Source organism: Sinohyriopsis cumingii, chromosome 12 (assembly GCF_028554795.1).
Source record: "Sinohyriopsis cumingii isolate HCF-2022 chromosome 12, ASM2855479v2, whole genome shotgun sequence".
In the NCBI taxonomy this organism is placed as follows: Eukaryota; Metazoa; Mollusca; class Bivalvia; order Unionida; family Unionidae; genus Sinohyriopsis; species Sinohyriopsis cumingii.
The window spans coordinates 128589613-128617319 of NC_142972.1; the positions used below are offsets into that span (position 1 = coordinate 128589613).

General features: G+C 35.5%; 1 protein-coding gene across 1 annotated transcript in view; it reads right to left on the reverse strand.

Moving 5' to 3' along the window:
* Positions 1-27707, reverse strand: part of LOC149787442 (neural-cadherin-like) — a 171334-nt gene that overhangs the window by 61904 nt on the left and 81723 nt on the right. The window contains exons 10-17 of the mRNA XM_089978058.1: positions 23632-24006; positions 22788-22991; positions 20757-20949; positions 16220-16366; positions 14197-14312; positions 13272-13448; positions 8179-8500; positions 566-1050 (exon numbers count right to left, since the gene is read on the reverse strand). Of these exons, the coding sequence (XP_089834184.1) occupies positions 566-1050; positions 8179-8500; positions 13272-13448; positions 14197-14312; positions 16220-16366; positions 20757-20949; positions 22788-22991; positions 23632-24006 (2019 nt within the window). The remainder of the gene's footprint in view (positions 1-565; positions 1051-8178; positions 8501-13271; positions 13449-14196; positions 14313-16219; positions 16367-20756; positions 20950-22787; positions 22992-23631; positions 24007-27707) is intronic.

Sequence of the window (27707 nt, forward strand, 5' to 3'; positions counted from 1 at the left end):
TAATTCTAATAATGAATAGATAATACTGGCAGAACCAAAATTTTATAAATAGATGTTCAAGATGGCTGTTGTGGTAGCCATAATGGATGTCTAAACAGCACCATTTTCATTAGGAACTAACAAGACATCGTTAGAAGTCTTTAAGCAACATGTTAATACAACTGTCCATTCAGCAATAACAAGATTTTCAAGACGGCCACTGTGGTGGCCATAATGTTCAGACAGCACCATTTTCATTTAGTACCAGGAGATGAATGTGTGGGTAAAGTTTCATGGCAATCATCCAAGTTTAGGAGTGGTAATAAGAAACTTGTGCTAACTGTCCAATTGACAACGGACAAAAAAGCATATGATGTGCTCATCAGAAATATGTGTAGAATATTTTATAAATTTGCAAGTTAATATGATATGTAAATATTTATCATGCTCAGTTCCAATAATGATTCAAAGGTAGCAAAGGTTCACTGATCAAATTCACTGGCATTAAAAGCAAACTGTTCAGGCACAAACATATGCAAGGTTTACAAGTTTACCATTAAGAGTCACAGGAAAAAAAAAGACTAACCTTGAAAACCTCCAAAACTCCTGCATTTGGTGGGACTGTCTCTATGGAGAAGAAGGTGTTGTCACTGGCCTTTAGAGTGTATGTCAGCCTTGCGTTGTCATTAATATCTTTATCTGTGGCTGACACAGTTATTATGGATCCTCGTGACTGGTTCTCTGACATACTGACTTTGTATATTTTTTGAACAAACTCGGGAATTTGATCATTAATATCCTCAATGTTGATTGTCACTGTGGCTGTTGCACTTTTCTGTTCAATGCCTCGATCCTTGGCCACAATTTGAAGATAGTAGTGAGTTGTTTTCTCACGATCAAGCTTATTGTTGAGATTTGTACTGATCAACCCTGTATCTCTGTTGATCTTAAAAAGCCAATCTCCTGTCTCAGGGTCTGCAGGCGGGTTACCATATCGATCAATTTCATAGAAAACTGTGCCATTCTCCCCTGCATCTGGATCTCTGGCTACAATTGTCATAACTGACTGGTCTGTTATAAATAAATAAGTGATGAATCAAGAACATGTTGAAAACATGCAGAAAACAAATTTATTATCAAAATTATCTGCATAAGGGCTGTTCCAGTAAAACATATACCCCCCGGGGGGAAGGCACTTTCAAACTCAACCAACTCACAACAGAAGCAATTTAAAATAATTATGATCCACCGTCAGATATATTTTAATAGAAAAACACTGGCCCCTACAGAAGCATATTTTTTAAACAATTTCTGGCTATGGGCTAGTGGGCAGCAAAAGCGATTTTAATATTGGGTTGGAGACAGAAGCGAATTAAATGACAGCAGACTTGAGGTAATCTACTGAATTCTTACAGATCATATAATCTACTGCATATTTTTATTTGTATTCATTTATTATATTCAACCTTTTGTTTTTTTGTTTGTTTGACTGTCAGCCATGTATGTTTCTAAAAATGTGAAATCACAAATTTTCTTGATGGCTTATTCTTTGTAGATGTCATTGATCAGACCCTTAATACCTACTAATTTATTGTAGATGTCATTTATCAGACCCTTAATACCTACTAATTTATTGTAGATGTCATTGATCAGACCCTTAATACCTACTAATTTATTGTAGATGTCATTGATGAGTCCCTTAATACATACTAATTTGATCAGACCCTTAATACCTACTAATTTAATGTCCATGAATATGCTATTCTAATACAGAAATCATGAATTTGTATCCTTACTAAACTGTTTACTAAAGTGATGACTATGTTTAGCTATTTTTACTTGTTCTCAGGCATGCTGCTTTTGATCTGAATGATAGTTAAATCTTGTATTGCTTTAAATGTATGCTCAGATGCTATGATTCCTTGTTACTTTTTTCCCCAATAAATGTTTTGTTAAACTTATAATACATGATTTGTCAGAAAAAACATTAAAGAAGGAAGTCATGTTGCATATTTTCTGCATACTTTTACATTATTTCATTTCTTGTAAGAACATATATTTCAGTTACCGACACCTTTATTTTTACGCCTTGTTGCCTTTTTAAAAAAAAAGAAATAAAGGAAGATAAACATTTTTATATCATAAATTAGATTTTAAAAAATGGATTAAAGTCAAGGAATCATTTTTTCCCAGAGTATTTGTAAAATCAACGTCAATGCAGTTAACTGTATTGTTGTCACTGATAGCCTAGCAGTAACATGCTGCCCTTTCAATCCAGTTGTCATTGGTTCTATCTCCCACTTCTAGTCTTTCACATAAGACTTATACCTATGGTTGGAGGGGTTTTCATGGCAGAGTGGTATAAGATGCTGTCATGTGATACAGATCTGAGGAGCTTCCATGGCAGAGTGGTATAAGATGCTGTCATGTGATACAGATCTGAGGAGCTTCCATGGCAGAGTGATACAAGATGCTTGTCTTGTGATACAGATCTGAGGAGCTTCCATGGCAGAGTGATACAAGATGCTGTCATGTGATACAGATCTGAGGAGCTTCCATGGCAGAGTGATACAAGATGCTGTCATGTGATACAGATCTGAGGAGCTTCCATGGCAGAGTGATACAAGATGCTTGTCTTGTGATACAGATCTGAGGAGCTTCCATGGCAGAGTGGTACAAGATGCTGTCATGTGATACAGATCTGAGGAGCTTCCATGGCAGAGTGGTACAAGATGCTGTCATGTGATACAGATCTGAGGAGTTTCCATGGCAGAGTGGTACAAGATGCTTGTCTTGTGATACAGATCTGAGGAGCTTCCATGGTAGAGTGGTACAAGATGCTGTCATGTGATTACTTGCCTCCAATGTGTACTTGAGAATGTTGCCAGTTACTTGTGGAAGGTCAGTGGTTCCACGTAAGTGGTGTTTGGTGTCTCAAAAGTACTTTGATTTTCTTCATCAGTAAAACTGGCTGCCATACATAGATTCCCTTGATCTGAAAATGGTGCAATGGCCATAATGATCTATCGAAACCTGAGGTCTCGTGTCTAAATGACTTCGGTTGTTAGAGATAAACATCAAAACAACAGAGGCTCCATGTGCCCAAGTGTACTAAGCTGACTGCTTTACAGATCACTTGCACATCTCACAGAGTGAGTTTTTGTCACAGATCAACAAATTTGGGTTGTGTTTTTTTGGTTTCTTCCTCCACCTAATATATTGGCTGCCATGTTGAAACATGGCATCAAAACCCCTCCAAAATCAAAACAAACCAAACTAAATCAACCAACTAATCAACAGTTGCAACAGCAGCAAAGGTACTAGACCATCATAAATGCCACAGCTGTATGAGTTTACCAATTTTGACTAAGTAATTTTTGTATACCTTTGATTATCGTCAATTACGCCTTTCTGAGCGTTACCTAAAAGTCATCATCAGTTGGTACAAATGGATTTTTCATGGTGAGCCTATGAGATGAAGTCTTGAGCAACCCCGCATCACATGCTGCTGAAAAGTTTACATTTATCTCACTTCAAGTTTCTCATTGTTCCAACCAGAACTGTTATTACGTATTCAAGCTATATTCACCGATATCTGGAGATGTGCATGTGTAATAAATATTTTTAGTAAACAAAGTATGAGAATGCATTATTGTTTTTTAATGATGCATTTGAATTGAGCAACAACCAGAATCAAACCAAGAAATGAAATTATTCACATCTCTGAGGCAGAATTATAGTGTATAATCATAATCTGCCAAATGATTTTTCAATCTTTAAATTTGCAAAAAAAAATTCCAACCATACTGATTCAGTGGACATAATCACCAGAATGGACAGGAACAGACCAGAGCAGATATAACCAGAAGGTTAAAATCGATTTGATACATCTTTTAAGTAACAAAATTCACATTGGTTTAGCTAACTGTACATCCATCATTGTCTTCCCTTTGATGTAATTTCTTACTGAACCTGAGAAAATAATGTTGCACACTTCTACTCATTACTGTTGGCGTTAAACCTCTCTGTTCCAGCCTGTTCTTATGATCTTGTCCCTCCCCCACATACTATTTGTCTTGTTTATGGTAGGTATCTAAATCTGTCACTTTTCCTGCTACAATGCTAACTGTTTGTGAATGTGTATATCAGTGTGAAATGCAATGGAGAGACTAAATCCAAGATAGAAAACCTCTATATTTTTGGATGTATTCTGCTTGGATTCCAAGTTTCTGTACAAAACTCAAGAGTTCAGGACTTGCTGTACTAATTCAGTTCCCATTGTAAACCTGTGCAAACACCATGATATTACAATTCTGTAACTTAAAATTTCCGAGTGCTCATGATCAAATTTTCATCAGTACAGACACATCTATGAAGACAGCTTTTGTGAAAAGAAAACCATAATAGCTACACCATTTTCTGGATTTAAACAAGTTTGAAATGTATGCTTTCATTACTACACCAAAATGTCAGGTGCATAATTTCAGTAACGAGTCTTCCAAACCCATACTTGTAAAGGGATGGAAATTATGCTAATAAAACAATGTCCATAACTTTTTTCAGTTACAAGCTGGACAAGCTCTCAAAAGATTAATTTTAATAAAATCTTACTTTCATTATCAACCAAACTGGGACAGTCAAACCCATGTATACTCTATTTTATCTTCACTGATTTATAGTATGGTTCTCGTTCTTTCATATCTGTAGTAATGTGAGTCCTTCAATAACTCAATAGTTGTATGTGTTTTTCGATCATTCTGACTGGACACACTGTAAGATAATGTTCAAGTAACAGAAATACCATGGGATAAACAGAGACCAATAAAATAAAATAAAATGGACAGGTTATCTCCCATGCCGGTCTGCTGCCAGGAGTTCAGGATTTAATCTAAGTTTTGTGTGCATGTGTTCTCTGATGAGGAGGTGGTGGCAGGAGCAAAAGCCATTGTTCCATATCTCCATAACTCTTAAATATCTGTCACTCTTTCTTACTGTTCCACTCTGTTAAGGCTCTACTGATATCAAAATACTCAAAAAGATGTCATCTTTAGTTGTATAGCGATTATTACTGTGATGTCATTGGGCATGGTCACGTGGTTGTGGTGGGGTCTTGGTTGGGATGGCAAAAAAAACACAGGCTTACTCCATATTTGACAGCTAATTACGATGTTGTCAAAAGAATTAAAAAATTTCTAACAATTCAGTAGGACTCGGGTTATATACTTGATTCATAGTCAATGAACAGGTCCTAAAACTGATGTGTTTATTTTGGAGCCATGTTCCTCCATCACATTTAAAATTTGAATATTCCAAAGGTGAAATTAGTACAGTTGCATACTAAATTACTATCATGCATACTTCAAATGTTATTTAATGTGAGACTTTAATGTCACAACTCCTAGCTTCAGTGATTTTTTGGGTTAAAAAAATAATTTCTTCTCAAACAACTCAATTCTGTGCAGATTACATTGTTTTTTTTGTGATACTGTGAGTCTGGATATGTAAAAATTGCACAAGAAACGAACAACATCAGATCAAGAAATTAATACCACTGGGAAAATACTGATAGGTATATGCAGAAATAATGATATTATTTAAATGGAATATGTGGTGACAATACAAGTGCTGGTTGTTGTTGTTGTTGTTGTTGTGGGGTTTAACGCCATTTTTCAGCACAAGATAGGTTATATATGGCAGCCAGTATTAATGGTGGAGGAAGAACCTGGGAAAAACCCGGGAAGAACCACTGACCCATGAGAAGCTACTGGCAAGCTTTCTCACATACCCAAATTGGCCGAATCCTAGACTCGAACCCACGCAGAGAGAGGTGAGATGGCAGTGATCCGTAACGGAGAGTGCTTTAGACCACTCGGGACCCCCACGAGTGCTGGTTCTACAACTTTGTGAAATACATCTTGTACAACTACTCTGTTGTTTCTAACAACGCTCTGTAATATGGCAATAATTACTGCTCACATGAAGTTGACCCACTTAGTCCCTTGTTAATTAATAGTTTTAGATTTTACAACACAACTAAGCACATTTACCTGTTGACAATAATACATGATCCCAAATACTGAGATTTCAAGAAAACAGAAGTTACAATTTTATTAAAAGTATTGGTACCAGTAAAACTAAAGGAGATGGAAAAAAGAACCAGGACAAACAGATTAGTAGTGTAGTAATGAATCCATATATCAGAACGACATTGTCTTTTTTCATCAATTTCATTGTTAGTTAATGACACTGCTTCTAAATGTTGTGTACGAGATAATAGTAATCCAGTTGGTAATACAAATACCAAATGACAGCTTTTATGCTGTATGGGGACACAAACAGGACAAATTTTATCCAACTAGAGATCTACACACACTTAATTATGCTGTATGGGGACACAAACAGGACAAATTTTATCCAACTAGAGATCTACACACACTTAATTATGCTGTATGGGGACACAAACAGGACAAATTTTATCCAACTAATGAATCCTATGAGCATTAATTTGTTGATTGTTTCTGAATTTAATATGATCCTCCTCCTCTGTGTATGAATATTGTTCTGTGTTGAGAACCGCCTTTCATTGTCTGCTGTCTGAAATGCATAACTAGCTTAAACAAGTTGCTGTTCTTTATGGTTGTGCAATTTTCAACATCTCACAGGTATTCTCTGGAATATCTCTGTTAAAAAAGGAATAGTTTTCACAAACATGAACTCTGCCAAAGTTTCACTTCCTTGAATCAGTATTTTGCTGCCTCTTATGCCAGATTTTTCTCTTCCATAATGCTGTATTAGGGTTTTAAGTCCAACATTCCCATTGTCTGCTTCTTCAGACATGGGTATCTTGAATATGCTCTTTTTTAATTTGTTAAATGCTTATTTATTCAGTTTATCTGAACACTCAACTTAAATTATCACAAAATCTCTGTGCTGAATGACTGGAGAAAGAAACTAAAATTGCATTGAACTTCTAAATTGCCTGCATTTAGGACTCTAAGTTTCGAAATAAGGGTGCATAGCAGGTTAAGCCTAACAGGCATCCTGTCCATCCAACAAGTACATCAGACTCACATTCAACATCGATTTTGGGTTCAAAATTATTCCAGTGTCATTTTCCCAATGTCCAATAGACTGAGATACATAAAATCCAATGTCATCATAGCTATCACCAGCCAGTATTTGCTGACTGAACACGTCGTCTGAAGACAAACCCTGTTGTGACTCAGACATTTTGTTTTCCTGTGTGGCCCTTATTTGAAACACACTTTTGTAAAACTTCCATGCTGAAAGTAAGGTTAAACTACCATAAATGCTTGTCTCAGGGCCCAATGAACCAATAAAATTTAGTTTAACAGCCATTCGTGTCCAACAGAAGTATCCAGCTATTTTAATGTTTGCGCATCAAGTGCTGCGAGACAGCTAGTGGCAGTGCGAATTATGTTGCGACATGCACTTTTCAAGTTGAATAAAAATTACATACTGCACAAAGCACATATTTTACATCTGCAACATTGATGTAATTTGCAGAACACATATCGCTGCTTTGCAAATTCATACAAATTTGGTGCACTTGTGTGTAGTGGCATCAATTCTAACCCAATATTTTATTCACGTGAGTTAGACCGCGAGGTGGTTAGATGCAATTTTCAATATATATTTTTTTCTTTCTGATAACCCCACTAGCGATTTCTCATTTTGTTAACACAACCTCCAACTGAAGCAATTTTCCTAACCAACCTTCCACTGTCGGAATCAAAACAGTTTGAAACACAACCACCTACAGAGTTTTTTTTTCAAGTGCCGTCCCATGGGGGGGCGGGCGTATATGTTTAACTGGAATAGCCCTAATTTATTTCATGTTTTTTAATCTTAGAAAATTCCTAACAATGAACATCTAAGAAAAAGCATTAGAATGCATATACCCAACCTAATTCTGACAGATTTCTGACCCGAATCATTATAAAAACTGTTATCTTATATCAGGGAGCTACTGGCAACTAAACATGTGGAACAAGCATTAAATGCTAGACATGTATTGAAGAAAGATGATAAATGAATCCTATGTTGAATTAGCTAAAAGCCCAAATTAAGCAATTATTAACTGCTGATATAACAAATCATCAGTATGAAAAAAAAATACAAGGGCTAAACAAACAGCCATGTCTTCAGAATCAAGGCTCAAAACTTCACAATATTTACCTGAACCAGTGTGTTCTGCCACTGAGCCTTTCAGGTCTGCCTCTGAAAACTTTGGTGCATTGTCATTGATGTCTTTGGGTCTGACTTTGACATATGCATAGCCAGTAAGTGCTGTTGGTGTGTTTGGTTCATCCTCAACCATTACATTAAACTGGTACTCAGCTCGTCCAAGAGGCAAATCTCTGTCCAGTGGCTTCATGAGGAAGATCCGACCAGTCTCTTGCTCAATCCGGAAGGTTGGATCCATGAGAGATGTGCCATCTCCTGAGAGACTGAACCTGAACTTGCTTTGACGAGCCGTGTCATTATCTGTGGCAGCCACCTTAAGTTTAAAATAACATAAATTGTATGCATATATCTCTTTTGTACTGTCTGTAACACATTAATTAGAATGCACTTTACCTCAAATTCATTTGACTTACTAAGTCACCCTTACCATCCATTCCTTTTCAGCGTTGTTCCCTGGGTACTCTGATAAATACTTTTATAAAAATGCTTCAGTTATTTGCCAATATAGATAGAGATCATCCAAGAAGAAAATTCACTTGAAAATGATTTATCAATAATGAAAAATACAACAGCCTCCCCCAGCTATAATGCAATTCCAGATATAAAACAGCTATGGATGCCACCAACATCAAAATTATACAAATTATAACTTTAAATAAAAAATTACAAATAATTTTTGACATCGGCTAAAACCTTTACAGCAAAAACTACTGTACTTGATTTGGACATTACCAGAACGTGTTTTTACAGTCATGGTTTAACTCTAATTAGCCATTATTGTCATTGGGCATGGTAAAATATTGTACTTCTAACGGGCTGCTGAACACCTCAAATTACCCATGTCTCTAATTAGCCATTATTGTCATTGGGCATGGTAAGATATTGTACTTCTAACAGGCTGTTTAACACCTCAAATTACCCATGTCTCTAATTAGCCATTATTGTCATTGGGCATGGTAAGATATTGTACTTCTAACGGGCTGTTGAACACCTCAAATTACCCATGTCTCTAATAAGCCATTATTGTCACTGGGCATGGTAAGATATTGTACTTCTAACGGGCTGTTGAACACCTCAAATTACCCATGTCTCTAATTAGCCATTATTGTCATTGGTCCATATCAACTACAGCATTTAGCTATAGGACACATGACTGAATAATTTGCCTTGAGCACTAAACATCACATGACTGTCTAATTTGCCTTAAGCACTAAACATCACATGACTGTCTAATTTGCCTTGAGCACTAAACATCACATGACTGTCTAATTTGCCTTGAGCACTAAACATCACATGACTAATTTGCCTTGAGCACTAAACATCACATGACTGTCTAATTTGCCTTGAGCACTTAAGCCACTCCAGCAGATCAGTGACTTTATCTCTGCAAACACAGCTCACTGATTTTACAGAAGGCCAGATTACTGTTGACCACTGTTTATTGACACATGGAAACAGATCACAGAATGGATTAGTGGTGGCGTGTTATTTGAACTTGCTGCTTTCTGTCATCCATTGCAGTACAGCCCAGAAGATATAGATGTTCATTTGCATAATGTAGCTGGAGTTCAAATAAGGTCTATTCAAACATTAAAGTGTCACTTTCCAGTGAAATCTGGTTTAAAAATGAGTATTTATGAGTGAATTAAGACATTTAATCTGGCAATGAAGACGTCCAGGAAAAGTAAAGCTTATTTTGTCAATAGGATTATGATTTTAAGTGATTCATGGATGAAGAGACCAAAACTGTGTTATGGGGACATTATAACTCATTTGATAATGTTCAGTACCAGATCAAAATTTCTGAGGCTACGCCACTGTTGAGTGTGAGACTGATACTAATATACAGTTCTTCCCAGGTGCCAAGATAGAAAATTTAGATCCCAATCAACAGGAAGTAGATAGATTCTACTATTCACAGAACCAGGAAGACCCACCAAAAACACCAAATGCTGTTTTCAAAGCCATATTTGTATTTGGGAAAGGACTGATGTGGCTAAAAACCCAAGACACTAAGTCCTTGAAAATTATACAGCTGAGAAATAACTTTACTTAAAATAAAAAACAACAACAAAAAAAAAACAACAAAAAACGATCATGTCTAAGCCACGAATTTGTCTGACACTTTGTCCACTCCACCCAACCCCTCCAAACACACAAGTTAACTCGACATTTTTTATCATTTTTGCCATACCACTGTTTGGTACATAACGTGGTCAGTGTCTGGTACATGCCATACCACTGTTTGGTACATAACATGGTCAGTGTTTGGTACATGCCATACCACTGTTTGGTACATAACGTGGTCAGTGTCTGGTACATGCCATACCACTGTTTGGTACATAACGTGGTCAGTGTTTGGTACATGCCATACCACTGTTTGGTACATAACGTGGTCAGTGTCTGGTACATGCCATACCACTGTTTGGTACATAACATGGTCAGTGTTTGGTACATGCCATACCACTGTTTGGTACATAACATGGTCAGTGTTTGGTACATGCCATACCACTGTTTGGTACATAACATGGTCAGTGTTTGGTACATGCCATACCACTGTTTGGTACATAATGTGGTCCGTGTTTGGTACATGCCATACCACTGTTTGGTACATAACGTGGTCAGTGTTTGGTACATGCCATACCACTGTCAGGTACATGTCATACCACTGTCAGGTACATAACGTGCATAGCTGCCAACCTTCCAGGTTCACAATTAGTGAAAATAGGGATAAAAAGTCGTGAATTTGGACACGAATTCGTGAAAAATACCATGACAATAACCCCATCTATACTCTGACTACTCCGACCGTCAATACTACACTGTATCAAGTTTGCAAAATAAAAATAAAACATAAATAAATAATATATGCAGAAGTATTTATTTATCAAGACATGATACTGTGGCAGACTTGAACTTCCTCAACAGCTTGATTGTAAATTTGTTTTCTAAACAGTTCTGACTTCTTGCCTGCTGGTTGATCTTGGGGACTAAAATTGCTGACAAATTTTCTGCAGCTAAGGAGGCCTTAAAGTCTGTCTTTTTTTTCCTCACTAAAGAAAATACTCTTTCGCTGTCACTGTTGCTGTGAGGAATGTACAGGAGCTGCAGCATTTTTGGTTCTTCCACAGGAAAATTTGGAAGCGATTTTTGAGTCCGGGAACATATGTCAGAACAAATGGTTAGCATGGTCTCCAGCTGATAAAGGTAGAGTGTGTTCAACACAAGAAAATTCACAAATAATGCTTAAGCGTTGGTAGCCTGCGGGTCTTCCGCCAATGGTTTAAAATATTCCAGAGCTGAAATCTGCGAATTCTTAATTTTCCCAACTTCTACATGCTTTTTGCAACCGACATTCTTCCTCACATCGTCTCTGCGATGGCACACTGAGTGCAAAAAAGCATGAATGAATATCAATGTTTAATGGCAGAATGCACAGCCAATTTTTTATATATTCCAAATTAAACTTCACTTTTTGAGTAATACATTTCTTTTTCCTTGGTGGTGAAGACATTTTCAAAATCTTACATGCAATGCTGAACGGTAACTCGAATCAGTGTTTTGACGCATGCGCGGAGCAAATTTCTGGTTAGGCCCCAGTTTCTCTCAAAAGCACTTGTAAAACTACTCTTATACATATAGATTAAAATAGGCTAAAATGCTTGAGACTGGGCCAACTGTACTAATCGGCTGTAGATCTACTAATATCGTGACCAGCGGTACCGGACCGTTTCGGCAACTGCAAATATCACGACTAGTGCTTAACGGGAAATTGTTTTTTTTTTTTTATTAAAGATTTAAAATAATTGAGGATTGGAAAATTTGTGAATTTTTGTCTTACGGTGTGAATACGTGAATCGCTGAAAAAGTCGTGAAATTCACACCAAATTCGTGAGGGTTGGCAGCTATGAATGTGGCCAGTGTTTGGTACATGCCATACCACTGTTTGGTACATGACGTGGTCAGTATTTGGTACATGCCATACCACTGTTTGGTACATAACATGGTCAGTGTTTGGTACATGCCATACCACTGTCAGGTACATAACGTGGCCAGCAGTTAAGGACCCTGACTACCTCATTAAATGGGGTGGGTGGGTGTGAGCTGCACTTTTTAGCAAAATTAAAAAACCTGCAAACTGAAAAATCTGTTTTTATAGCTTTATAGGATTCAGAACTTGTACAAAGTTGTAGTCCAATCACTAGTGCAATATTTAAAACTGGTTTTGAATGCCTAAAATCAGCTTTAAAAAAATCATAGGAAAGTCTTCAGATATGTGAATTAGGAAGAAAGCGGACACAAGTAATAATATATCAATTATGTGGTTTAAAATCTAAAGCTTGTGCCAGCCCTGCTCCATGCTAGCACTCTGACCCTAAAAAAAGATGAATCCAATCACCACTGCTTAGCTTCCAAAAGAATGCCTGAAATTACAACCAGTCCAAACAAAGTTAACACATGGGAAAGCAAATGCGAATACCTATGCAGGGTTCACTGAAAAAGCCCTGCGTAGACTCAAAACATATGACCAAATAAAAAGGCCAAAGCCAGTTATGTCAAGCCAACAAAAGCAAGAAAAACTGCAACAAAATTTTAAACAAAAGTGTTGAAGTTACATTTAAGACAAGGATGGTATGCATATATTAGCATTTAATGGCAATATGATGCCAATTAAAAATAAAGTTCAAAAACTTTAAAACTTTAGAACTGCACAAACTTAAGGAAGATAACCCTTTTAAATAAATATAAATGTGATGTACATGATAAATGATGAAAGGTAATAATTTAAAATTCTGTAAAATGTTCTTAAAATAGATTAAAATGGAATAAGAAAATATACCCTCCTTAAAAAAAAATAGGTCAAAACTTGTTATATAAAGCATATTCTCTCAAAATGGGTCCATGATTTTTTGTTATGGTACATCATCATAAAATTTCTAAAACGAATTCGTATAAAATAAACTTCCATCTCCCAGGGTGGAAATGGATTTATTTGACAAGAACTGCCGCTTATGGAAAACTGATCATTCTGTCCAATTTTTCCATTTACAAAAGCTCAGCAAAAGTCATGGATTTAGTCCTACCTGTACAAGAAACTTGCCCTCTGGTAGTGGTGGTTGTTCTTCCTCAACAATGTTATCCACTTCATAAGTCCCTTTGGTAAATCTGGGTGGATTATCATTCACATCTGTCACAGTAATCACCACTTTGGTCATGTTCTCGAAAAGACCATCCCGCACCATTACTGTCAGAGTGTAGGTCTGTCAAGACAAGAGTAATGATATAACTAGTGAATAAATGTAGAAAGTTTTCTCATACAAAGCAGGGTCTATCACATACTCAAAACTCAGGGTTCAATTTGGTTCCGTCTGGTTTGGTACTTTATAGCACAACAACACAGGTAGGTTATTTAATGCCGATGCAATTGGAGCAAAGTTCTTTGCCCCAAAACACACCATGGTAGATAAGTCTGGTCGATCCATGATAGAATTCTAACACATACTCATTTAATTACAAGTGCAGCATTCTAACAATGTGACCACCACAGCTCCTTAGAAAAAAAGTAAAAGGGAAATTGGAAAGAAGTTAGAAAGAAGTAATTATCCTGATTACAATTTGTTTTGTTTTGTTACTTCAAATTGAAAACTGTTAACATATAGAATAGATACTGATCATTATAAAAATTGCCCATTTTGATTCTAAAAAGTTATAAATACCTTAATTACAATCACATACAATGAGTCTCAAAACACTGGTCAAGACTGAATATTACTTAATACTACAAATAATGTTAAATAATTAATTGGTGTTCAATGGCACATCAGCAGATGTTAAACTATTTTGTGCCAAGAAAATAGGTGGAGAGTGCAATGAAAAAAATTACATCATAACCAACCTAGGCTTGTCTGTGCAGGATTTAAACTCAAAACCCTCCAAATCCGATTCCAGAACACTACCACAGAGCCACCACAGCTCGTTAAAACAATGTAAAAAAAAAAAATGCCATACCTTAGGCTCACTTTCGTAATCCAGTTCCTTGGCAACATAGATATCTCCTGTTTTCTGCTTGATACCAAATACATTTCCTACATTTCCTGCTATAATTGAGTAAGCCAGGACATCAGCTGACAGGGAAAACAAAATCATATGTTAACATTGAAAAATAAACACAATGCATCTTTTCAAAGCACATACTAGAGTGCACCTTTCCTTACATTAACCCCTAGTAGAAATCAAAGATGGGTATTGGTACATTTCATTACATTCACCCCTAGTAGAAATCAAAGATGGGCATTGATACATTTCATTACATTCACCCCTAGTAGGAATCAAAGATGGGCATTGATACTTGTCATTACATTCACCCCTAGTAGAAATCAAAGATGGGTATTGGTACATTTCATTACATTCACCCCTAGTAGAAATCAAAGATGGGCATTGATACATTTCATTACATTCACCCCTAGTAGAAATCAAAGATGGGCATTAGTACATTTCATTGCATTCACCCCTAGTAGAAATCAAAGATGGGCATTGATACTTGTCATTACATTCACCCCAACTATAAATCAAAGATGGGCATTGGTACATTTCATTACATTCACCCCTAGTAGAAATCAAAGATGGACATTGATACATTTCATTACATTCACCCCTAGTAGAAATCAAAGATGGGGATTGATACATTTCATTACATTCACCCCTAGTAGAAATCAAAGATGGGCATTGATACATTTCATTACATTCACCCCTAGTAGAAATCAAAGATGGGCATTGATACATTTCATTACATTCACCCCTAGTAGAAATCAAAGATGGGCATTAATACTTGTCATTACATTCACCCCTAGTAGAAATCAAAGATGGGCATTAGTACATTTCATTGCATTCACCCCTAGTAGAAATCAAAGATGGGCATTGATACTTGTCATTACATTCACCCCAACTATAAATCAAAGATGGGCATTGGTACATTTCATTACATTCACCCCTAGTAGAAATCAAAGATGGACATTGATACATTTCATTACATTCACCCCTAGTAGAAATCAAAGATGGGGATTGATACATTTCATTACATTCACCCCTAGTAGAAATCAAAGATGGGCATTGATACATTTCATTACATTCACCCCTAGTAGAAATCAAAGATGGGCATTGATACATTTCATTACATTCACCCCTAGTAGAAATCAAAGATGGGCATTAATACTTGTCATTACATTCACCCCTAGTAGAAATCAAAGATGGGCATTGATGCATTTCATTACATTCACCCCTAGTAGAAATCAAAGACGGGCATTAATACTTGTCATTACATTCACCCCTAGTAGGAATCAAAGATGGGCATTGATACATTTCATTACATTCACCCCTAGTAGAAATCAAAGATGGGCATTGATACTTGTCATTACATTCACCCCAACTATAAATCAAAGATGGGCATTGATACATTTCATTACATTGAAACTCTAGTATAAATTATACATATGCATTGATAAAGCGAACTATATTGGATTTTGCACATACAATGCCTGAAGTCAATAGAGTTGTGAGAACTCAATTCACAGATACTTTAAATAAAAAGACTATTACAACTGAATTTATAAAAAAAAACTAAAATTTTCAGAAGTCTTGTCAAATTTAACAAGTAATTCCTGACAATATTCATGGGACAATATCGCCTCATTCAACTGATAATTAACAAATAAATTCAATATATTGAAAGATTAAGTAAATTTAGTAAAGAACTAATTTATGCTCTTCACTTTTTCTTTTTACCTTTCAACCTGAATATTTGCAAATGTACAAGATGAAGTCTACCCTCAGTAACCCTTGTACTTATTTACATGTTGAAAAATGAATTTGGTACGTAATTTGAAAAATTATTTTTCACAGTAAAATTCTGTACAACTCTAGCTGAAATAACTCGATGCTAAATTTGTCAATGTATGTGATGATTAAACTATACTTACTAAATTGTTAAAAAACTTGATTATGCAAAAGATTATAATCTGACACATTTTTGTACCTTCATCATCATCCTTGGCAACAACAGTTAGGATGGATCTGGTGTCATCAGGTCGCTGTTCAGGTATTGAGATTTCCCACAGTGGCTTAATGAAGTACGGCTCATTGTCGTTCTTGTCTGATATGATTACTTGAACCTGAACCGTCGCTGTAACAAGAGGTAACCCATCAATTTAAATAAATGCTGTGCCATAGATTATTTAGGCTTGCTGTGCCAAAGGTGTATTATGGCTTCTTGTAACAGGCCTATTGAGGCTTCTTGTATAACATGCCTATTGAGGCTTCTTGTAATACATGCCTATTGAGGCTTCTTATAACACATGCCCATTGAGGCTTCTTATAACACATGCCTATTGAGGCTTCTTGTAACACATGCCTATTGAGGCTTCTTGTAACACATGCCTATTAAGGCTTCTGGTAACACATGCCTATTGAGGCTTCTTGTAACACATGCCTATTGAGGCTTCTTATAACACATGCCTATTGAGGCTTCTTATAACACATGCCTATTGAGGCTTCTTGTAACACATGCCTATTGAGGCTTCTTGTAACACATGCCTATTGAGACTTCTTGTAACACATGCCTATTGAGGATGCTTGTAACACATGCCTATTGAGGCTTCTTATAACACATACCTATTGAGGCTTCTTATAACACATGCCTATTGAGGCTTCTTATAACACATGCCTATTGAGACTTCTTATAACACATGCCTATTGAGGCTTCTTCTAACACATGTCTATTGAGACTTCTTATAACACATGCCTATTGAGGATTCTTGTGACACATGCCTATTGAGGCTTCTTATAACACATGCCTATTGAGGCTTCTTCTAACACATGTCTATTGAGACTTCTTATAACACATGCCTATTGAGGATTCTTGTGACACATGCCTATTGAGGCTTAAACCCTTTCACAGTGTATCTTCTACTTAATTTCAAACTTAATCATTGGAGACAAAGTACTAGAATTAGTGAAAAACAAGGCTGGACCTGTGTATTAATAAACTGTTATAGACAGATGATATGAGGACCAAAAATCATTCTTGCCTGCATTGGTTCAATAAGAAATTTTAATATTCCATCAAATGCTTGACTTCTCATTAAAAAAACATTGTCCATGAAATAAAATAAATCCATAAAACAGCTGTTTTTCATATAAATAAATCACACACATCAGGAGCTACACAAAATGAACTTTGTAGTGCTATAAACCTAAGTTCTGCATTTGTATGTATAATTAATTGTGCAGCTAGTGTGTTCCCATATAACTGATAAATAGAACATTTCAGTGAAACAGTGATCCCATATCCTTGGTAAATGCAACATTTCAATGTAATAGTGTTCCCATATCCTTGGTAAATGCAACATTTCAATGTAATAGTGTTCCCATATCCTTGGTAAATGCAACATTTTAATGTAACAGTGATCCCATATCCTTAGTAAATGCAACATTTTAATTTAACAGTGATCCCATATCCTTAGTAAATGCAACATTTCAGTGTAACAGTGATCCCAAATCCTTTTATATTTGCAACATTTTAATGGAATAGTGTTCTGACATCCTTGGTAGATGGAACATTTTAATGAAACAGTGATCCCATATCCTTGGTAAATGCAAAATTTTAATTTAACAGTGATCCCAAATCCTTGTTAAATGCAACATTTCAATGTAACAGTGTTCCCACATCCTTGGTAGATGGAACATTTCAATGTAACAGTGTTCCCATATCCTTGGTAAATGCAAAATTTTAATTTAACAGTGATCCCAAATCCTTGTTAAATGCAACATTTCAGTGGAATAGGGTTCCCACATCCTTGGTAGATGAATTATTTCAATGTAACATTGTTCCCATATCCTTGGTAAATGCAACAAGTTAATGTAATTGTGTTCCCCTATGCTTAGTAAATGGAACATTTCAATGTAATAGTGTTCCCATATCCTTTGTAAATGCAACATTTCAATGTAACAGTGATCCCATATCCTTGGTAAATGGAACATTTCAATGTAATAATGTTCCCATATCCTTGGTAAATGGAACATTTCAATTTAATAGTGTTCCCTTATGCTTGGTAAATGGAACATTTCAGTGTAATGGTGGTCCCATATCCTTGGTAAATGCAACATTTCAATGTAATAGTGTTCCTAAACTGAAGAGCTTGACAAGGTGCAAAACTATGTTCTTTCAGAACTGAAGATTTGACAAATGAAGAGCTCCAATAATCATGCACTATTTTCCATTTTTCATAAACACGTTGCACATTATGAAAAATTTTACTTATCTGAAATTACAACCAAGACATGTAAGAGCTTAGCATATCATGAAAATAAACAAAGTACTCGGGCCAATTATCTGGAACTGGACAGTAAATCACTAGATAGCAGAGCCACTTATTTAGCGGTAATGGTGTTGAGTGGAACAATAGCTCACAAAACTAAGTCTAACTTGTAGTATTTTATTATGTGAGTTGCACTGCAAAAATTAATTCTTCTTAGGGGAAGATCTTTTTAAAATACTGCCGAAAAATGTGAACTCAACAACCCCAAAATGCATGTAGGTCATGGGACAACTTTGACATCCTCAGTCAAGCCTCATCTGTACAGACAGTGCTATTACAGTACCCAGAACAATAAATGTTGTAATTACTGACCTAATAAACTCAGACGTATGGTCAAGCCTCATCAGAACAGTTAGTACTATTACAGTACCCAGAACAATAAATGTTGTAATTACTGACCTAATAAACTCAGACGTGTGGTCAAGCCTCATCAGAACAGTTAGTACTATTACAGTACTCAGAACAATAAATGTTGTAATTACTGACCTAATAAACTCAGACGTGTGGTCAAGCCTCATCAGAACAGTTAGTACTATTACAGTACCCAGAACAATAAATGTTGTAATTACTGACCTAATAAACTCAGACGTGTGGTCAAGCCTCATCAGAACAGTTAGTACTATTACAGTACCCAGAACAATAAATGTTGTAATTACTGACCTAATAAACTCAGACGTATGTTCAAGCCTCATCAGAACAGGTAGTACTATTACAGTACCCAGAACAATAAATGTTGTAATTACTGACCTAATAAACTCAGACGTGTGGTCAAGCCTCATCAGAACAGTTAGTACTATTACAGTACTCAGAACAATAAATGTTGTAATTACTGACCTAATAAACTCAGACGTATGGTCAAGCCTCATCAGAACAGTTAGTACTATTACAGTACCCAGAACAATAAATGTTGTAATTACTGACCTAATAAACTCAGACGTGTGGTCAAGCCTCATCAGAACAGTTAGTACTATTACAGTACCCAGAACAATAAATGTTGTAATTACTGACCTAATAAACTCAGACGTGTGGTCAAGCCTCATCAGAACAGTTAGTACTATTACAGTACCCAGAACAATAAATGTTGTAATTACTGACCTAATAAACTCAGACGTGTGGTCAAGCCTCGTCAGAACAGTTAGTACTATTACAGTACCCAGAACAATAAATGTTGTAATTACTGACCTAATAAACTCAGACGTATGGTCAAGCCTCATCAGAACAGTTAGTACTATTACAGTACCCAGAACAATAAATGTTGTAATTACTGACCTAATAAACTCAGACATGTGGTCAAGCCTCATCAGAACAGTTAGTACTATTACAGTACTCAGAACAATAAATGTTGTAATTACTGACCTAATAAACTCAGACGTGTGGTCAAGCCTCATCAGAACAGTTAGTACTATTACAGTACCCAGAACAATAAATGTAATTACTAACCTAATAAACTCAGACATGTGGTCATCAGAACAGTTAGTACTATTACAGTACCCAGAACAATAAATGTTGTAATTACTGACCTAATAAACTCAGACGTGTGGTCAAGCCTCATCAAAACAGTTAGTACTATTACAGTACCCAGAACAATAAATGTAATTACTAACCTAATAAACTCAGACATGTGGTCATCAGAACAGTTAGTACTATTACAGTACCCAGAACAATAAATGTTGTAATTACTGACCTAATAAACTCAGACGTGTGGTCATCAGAACAGTTAGTACTATTACAGTACCCAGAACAATAAATGTTGTAATTACTGACCTAATAAACTCAGACGTGTGGTCAAGCCTCATCAGAACAGTTAGTACTATTACAGTACCCAGAACAATAAATGTAATTACTAACCTAATAAACTCAGACATGTGGTCATCAGAACAGTTAGTACTATTACAGTACCCAGAACAATAAATGTTGTAATTACTAACCTAATAAACTCAGACATGTGGTCATCAGAACAGTTAGTACTATTACAGTACCCAGAACAATAAATGTTGTAATTACTGACCTAATAAACTCAGACGTGTGGTCAAGCCTCATCAGAACAGTTAGTACTATTACAGTACTCAGAACAATATCTCTTGGATTCTGGCCAGGTAAATTCTAGAAAGACCCAATGTACTGTGACACAGAAATTCACTGCTATTTTAATTTCATTAAATGTTTAAGACACTTTCAATGTATATTATTCCTTACCGCTATTGGGAGTATTTGGTGGCATATGTCCCGGTGCATCAGAGTTCTTCCCATCAACGGCCATAACTTTGATGTAGTATACACTCTGGTTCTCACGATCAAATTTGCTAGAGGTAGTGATAACACCAGTTTGGGAATCGATAGCAAAATGTCTATAGGCCCCATTTTTGTCTTCCAAAAGGCTGTATGAAACCTGCAATGGTGTTTACACAGAATACTACTTTAGCAAGCAAGTCATAATTTCAGTGTTAACAATTTAACTATGTATTTATATGCACAATGATGACCAACTTCCATAAAAGACAATGCCTTTAATAGATTATTATTTACAATGAAACCAGCTTCATTTTCCTTGCATAAACAAATTGGAGTTACACACTGATTGAGAGATCATAGGTTTCCCATAACTTTTTGTCTCATGTCCAACAACTCTTGATTCCTGAGCACACTCTAGACATATTTTTTTATCAGGTAAACAAAATCAACATGTACAAGTAATGACAAGACTGGCTAAAGGCAATTAAAACTAAGATGGCAATTATGATCCATTTTAAACAATATATTTAGCTAATAAATAATTAAAAATTTGTACAAGTCCGAAAAATTATACTGCAAAGCCTTTGTTGGCGACTAGTGACATGTATTTTCAAGGTCAAAGGCACATCTACACTAGGGAAGATTTAAATTATTTTGAGGCTGCAATTAATGACACATGGAACTAAATTTATTGTCATTTAATCAATATATTCTTAATTTATAATTCTGAATTATTTCATTTTTTTACAATAAATGCTGGTGAGAGAGAATGATCTAGAATGGAAAATTCCATAGCACTGCTCATTTCAGATGAACCAGATATTCAAACATGTTAATCTTTGCATTGGTCACTAAAGCGCTTGAAAAGAACATTTATCACAATAATGTAAGAGTCTTAAGGAAATGATAGTACAATGCAGATGACAAAGTTAAGATGCAAAACTGTAAAAGCAAATAAGAATATATAGTTCTTTATCACTACTAATTTCTCATGTTGATTTAAATTTGTATGTATCTTTCAAAATAAAGCACATGGCTTCCCCTGTCCATAGAATCCTAGGTGTGACACTGCTAAATCTTACAATAATTCACATAACATACATACTGTAAGTCAATTTTTTTTATGGACTACCAAACGACATGGATATTTCAGTTGCTATAATCCACAATTTTTGAAAGACTTGATGTAAAACAATAAAGATTAAAGGCATTTCAACAAGTTCAGATAGCATCAAACATCTCCTGTTTTCAAAACCAATAGAAAATTATATTCCCCCACAATCCATTCAATAGAAGCAATAAAAATATTTTCAAGATGGCTGTCATGGTTGCCACATTGTATATAAAATTGAAACCATTAATATTTAGGTCCAACTAAATATTACACAAAGTCTTTGATGAAAACTCAAGTCAATCCATTCAGAAGGAGCAGCAATAAAATAATTTTCAAGATGGTAACCATGGTGACCATATTAAATGTACAAATTGTACCATTCTGATTTAGGACCAACTAGTAATGGATAAATGTGTGTGTAAAGTTTACTGGCAATTCTCAAAATAGTTAAGGAGGAGCAGCAATAATAAATGGACAGATGAAAGACCATCTCATAAAATCTTCTGGTCAGTGAACCTAACAACTTGATTAACTGCAGTACTGCTGGTTAAGTAATTCACAGTCAGGTAAATATTAAGAACACATCTGTTCTAACAGACTGATGAATAAAGTTGGACACAAATTAGATTTACCTACAAAAATATTTAATAAATGTTGACTTGATGAAGCAGGTAACACTAACTGATAAAGTCTTAAGAACAACCCAATGTTGTGAACCTGGAAATGAAATACACATCCAGTTTAAAAACGTAAACTTTGCTGACCAATATAACAAATACATGATTGACACAAAGTTAAGTTCTACTGCCATTATACTGTGACTGCTATGTCTTACCATTGCCAAATTTTTAGCAAATAGTCAACCATGCAAGAAAGTATACCTCATTGTTGGGTGGGAGGTGGTCCCTGTCAACTGCTTTTACAGTAATAACAGTTTTTGGGGGTTCTTCCTCTTCAGGCACACTGCCACGGTATGAGTTACTCAGCGTCGGTTCCAGACCCTCAAACTGTGGGGGCTCATTATTCATGTCAATCACCACTACCACTGGTCGGATCTCAACTGAGAGAGGAGTCTGACCTTGGTTCTGTGAAAAAAAAAAACAAGATTTGAAGAATGCACTTTTACTCCTTATAAATAAATTTAAAAAGCAATTAATCTAGTTTAGAGACCATATAAGCAAACTGGCATATATTTAACAAATAAATTGCATGGACCCATATAATAATAATCAACTAATTACATATATCAGACTCCATGATAGGTAAGCATATAATGTTGGCAGTATCGGATCAAATACCTTGCTGACACTAGATACGTGCATTTAGACAAAAATTTGCAGAACAAATTTGAGGATTTCCAAGGTGCTGGTATAAAATATATTTCATTCTACTGGTTTTCTTTGAAATGAGCACCCCTGTAAAATCCTGTTTAGACAATCTAATTAATTCTAAAGCAGTGGCTTATAAAGCTAATTGTCCATACATTCTCATAAATTTTCTAGTTTCAATTTAACAATATCTTCCACAGTATAACTGATCATATCCCATCTTCCATAGTATAAACTGATCATATCCCATTTTCTACAGAATAAACTGTTAAGTAAACTAATGTCACTTCAAATCTTTTTATGTCTAGAAAGGAAACTGCTACATCTTTAGTACAATACATCTTGTTTATACCTCTCACTATATGAACTAAAATATCCCAACAAAAACTGGACCCACCGTAACTCTCAGCCTCAATTCATATTTGTTTTTCACATTGAAATCCAGGGATCCTTTCAGCCTTAAGTAGACTGTATTTCCTGTTTGATCAATTCGGAAAACATCAAACACCTGGACTGGATACCCCTGAGGATCAATCAATGAAAATGTTACTCCATCATACGGGGCTGGCATGTTTGATGATGCACTCATCATGGCGATTATGTGCCCAATAGGAGCTGTCTCATTGACCAAATATTCTCTTTCATACTGGTCGCTGTCCCAGGTAGGTGGGTTATTCTGCCGATGAGTAATGGTTATAGTCACTTTGACTGTGGCTGCCAGAGGTGGTGTTCCCTGGTCCTCAGCTTTAACAGTTAGCTCAACACGATCAATCTGGAAATATAATGCCATCTTGTAGCAACAGGGTAAACAGAACAGTGTAATAGTGGTTACATCTACTATATGTTTCAATACTAAGTTTGGTCATAGAACCGATGCAGTCATTATCTACTAGAGAACTTACTAAAATCAACAACAATGTTTACAGATTAATGCACTTATATGGGAAAATAGGAACAAGTTTTTTTTTACTAATATGGCACAAACATGTGTATGCAGTATTAGTCACACAAAAAACACCAAGTTAATATTTTCCCATACAAATGCAGTAACCTTTTTATTATATACTCATTTTGTTTTTCTACCTGAGGCTTAATAATAAGGAAAATACATTACAAAAAGCAAGGCAACTGAATTTATGCTATATTCCAAAAATAAACACACAACTGTAGATTCATCAATACACAGTAGCAATATTAATGCAAACACAGCACTGCCCAGCAACCTCTGAACTTCGTTTTGCACTCAACTTTAGTTTTTAAAAATATTTGTTTTGGTCTACTTAAAATTGAAATTTAGAGCGATGCTGTGAATGAATGTACCTCGAAACAACGTTTCCTGTTGGTATGGAATGAATGGAGTTTGTTTTTCTGTTGATCCAACTCAATGTTGCTTTTCTGCTTGTGATGGACTGAATTTTTTTTATAAAGTCTAGTCAATCCATACTAAGTACACGTGATTTGAGCAGTGTTGTGAGACAGACCATTCAATGAACAGAAATAATACTTTTTCATTGTCTTGTCTTTGGCTCTGCTGTCCCTAGTTTCTTGCCAAAACCTTTAGTTGCACTTTTTTTCTTGAGTTTAGTGTTTTGACTTATAACATGGTACATCTATGATAGATATGAAACAGCCCTTTGCCTCAGTATGCTTTCTATGCTGTTTTTATAGATCCTAGAGTGCACTCATCATAGTCTGAACCATTCTATTTTTATAGACCCTAGAGAGAGCTCATCACAGCCTGAACCATTCTATTTGTATAGACCCTAGAGAGCACTTGTCATAGCCTGAACCATTCTATTTTTATAGACCCTAGAGAGCACTCAACATAGTCTGAACCATTCTATTTGTATAGACCCTAGAGAGCACTTGTCATAGCCTGAACCAATCTATTTTTGTAGACCCTAGAGAGCACTCATCATAGCCTGAACCATTCTATTTTTATAGACCCTAGAGAGTACTCATCATAGCCTGAACCATTCTATTATTATAGACCCTAGAGAGCACTCAACATAGTCTGAACCATTCTATTTTTATAGACCCTAGAGAGCAATCAACAGTCTTAACCATTCTATTTTTATAGACCCTAGAGAGCACTCATCATAGCCTGAACCAATCTATTTTTATAGACCCTAGAGAGCACTCATCATAGCCTGAACCCTTCTATTTTTATAGACCCTTGAGAGCACTCATCATAGCCTGAACCATTCTATTTTTATAGACCCTAGAGAGCACTCGTCATAGCCTGAACCATTCTATTTTTATAGACCCTAGAGAGCACTTTAAAATCTCTCCTTTTGAATGGACAAAAGAGCTCATTTAGTTCATTCACAAATAAATCTAATCAACCAAAAGTTAAAGCACCTATGACAAGAGTGTACATGATTTGTTTACAAAGTAATTCCTAATACTCAATACTATTTTTAGACACACTTGTGCAGTATGAAGCTGTACAGTATAAAAAAATATTATATACTAATTTTTTTCTCCATTAACTTTACATTGTCAGAATCATTCAGTATTTTATGATATTGCACACCTTCATATTGCATTCACGTGCATAAAGGAACTACTTTCTATTGTAAACAAACAATGGTCGCAGACGCCAGCACTTTTGATTTGTAAACAAATCATGTACACTCGCATAGTAGGCTCTTTACGTTTTCTGAATTAACTAAAGCAGATGTTTTATGGACTGCCACATACCAGCTGCTTTGGCACATTCTGCGTTAACTTTTTGGATACAATGTTTCAAATGTAGGCTAGCTATACAGTAGACACCAGACAAGGTCCTTACAAATAACATGCAAGTGACAATGCATAAACTTTTCTTTAGCTGGTAATAAGAATGGAAAAAAATATACTTACAGTTTTACATCCTGAATTTGCTCAAAATGTACTTACTTAGTTCTGCAAATCCGAATTACATGAGCCATGTCATGAGTTCTCAAGCTTGATTACACATCTCGAAATTGTACTGTTATTTCGACTATATTCCAAGTGCAATTACATCCTCTTTACTGCACTCAAAATGAAATAAACATTCAATTCAATAGCATCTTTTGATAACTGCAATTGAAAGACTTCATATTTTTCCCACATTATGATTTCAAATGGTCAATGACAGAACAAACATACTTGCAGATGTCAACACACTTCTCCCACGTTGCTTAAGTCCGATGGATTTCATGTACAATTTGCACTGATGAATCCAGTCCATAATCACAAAATTTTGTAGAATCAACAAAATTACCAAAATCTATTCATTCCAAATCAAATGGAAAATTTGTTGCAATGCGCATTCACTCACAACTTAAATTTTAAGTAGACAAAAACGCCATTTTCTTTCGAAACTTATGTCTAGCATGTGACAAGTTCAAATTTATCTGGGCAGAGTTATGTGCAAATTAATAATGTTGTTGTGTAATGACGAATCTGTGCTTGTGTATTTAGTTTGGAATATGGCATACATTCATTTAATTTGTTTCTTGTAGTGTATTTTGTTTATATAATTAAGCCTTAGGTAGAATAAGAAAATGAGCATATAATAAGGTTACTGCGTTTGTATGGGAAAATATGAACTCGTTTTGTCAGATGGATATACTGCACTCCCAAGGTTGTGCAGTATTACATCTGAAAAACTTGTTCATATTTTCCCATACAAATGCAGTAACCTATAATTACAGCAAGATTCTGACGATATAAAGTTAACAAGAGAAAAAATGAACATATTCAGTTACTGAACAGTTTGGAACAAAAATCGACACTTCATATAGGCAATGATTACTTTAACCTATAAGAATTGGGCAGATTAAGTTAATTCTTTGGCAACTGTACAAATTCACTGAGATAAAGTATATAAAACAAACACAAAAGCAAATGTGAAACACAATACTCTCACCTATATGACAATTAAGTCTTGTGGATTTCTGCAATCCCAACTTTCTTTTGCTGACAAATACTTTGCGAACACAATGCATAATACGACTTCATACTTTTTATATTAGAGAAATCATTGCAGGTTTGGAATCATGCATGAAGTGGTGAGAACAATGATCAATGTTAACATTGGCACTGAAACATGGAAATTCCAGTCTAAGAGTAACCTAATATAACTTCAGTGATGCAGTCTCAACTCTAAAACTCATATTAACATGTCCCAGTGCCAACCCAAACATGAATTGTTATAATCAGAGATGACTCCAAAAGTGATCTCTACTTAAGAAATATATTCTAGTTTTCTTTTCTTCCCTGTTCTGATTCAAATATAGCTCTCAAAAATATATGTTGCGCAATCCATTGGACCAATAAAGATCTATACTCTTGCCACAATAGTTTCAATAAGAATTCAAGTATACTTAGTAACCAGCCACTGCATTTGTAAATAAGAGTCCCCAGGTGGGACTCATGCTCTTCAGGGCAAGCAGAAATTCCAGGAATTTAAGATAAGTCTAATTCTTGTTTTAACTCTTTAAC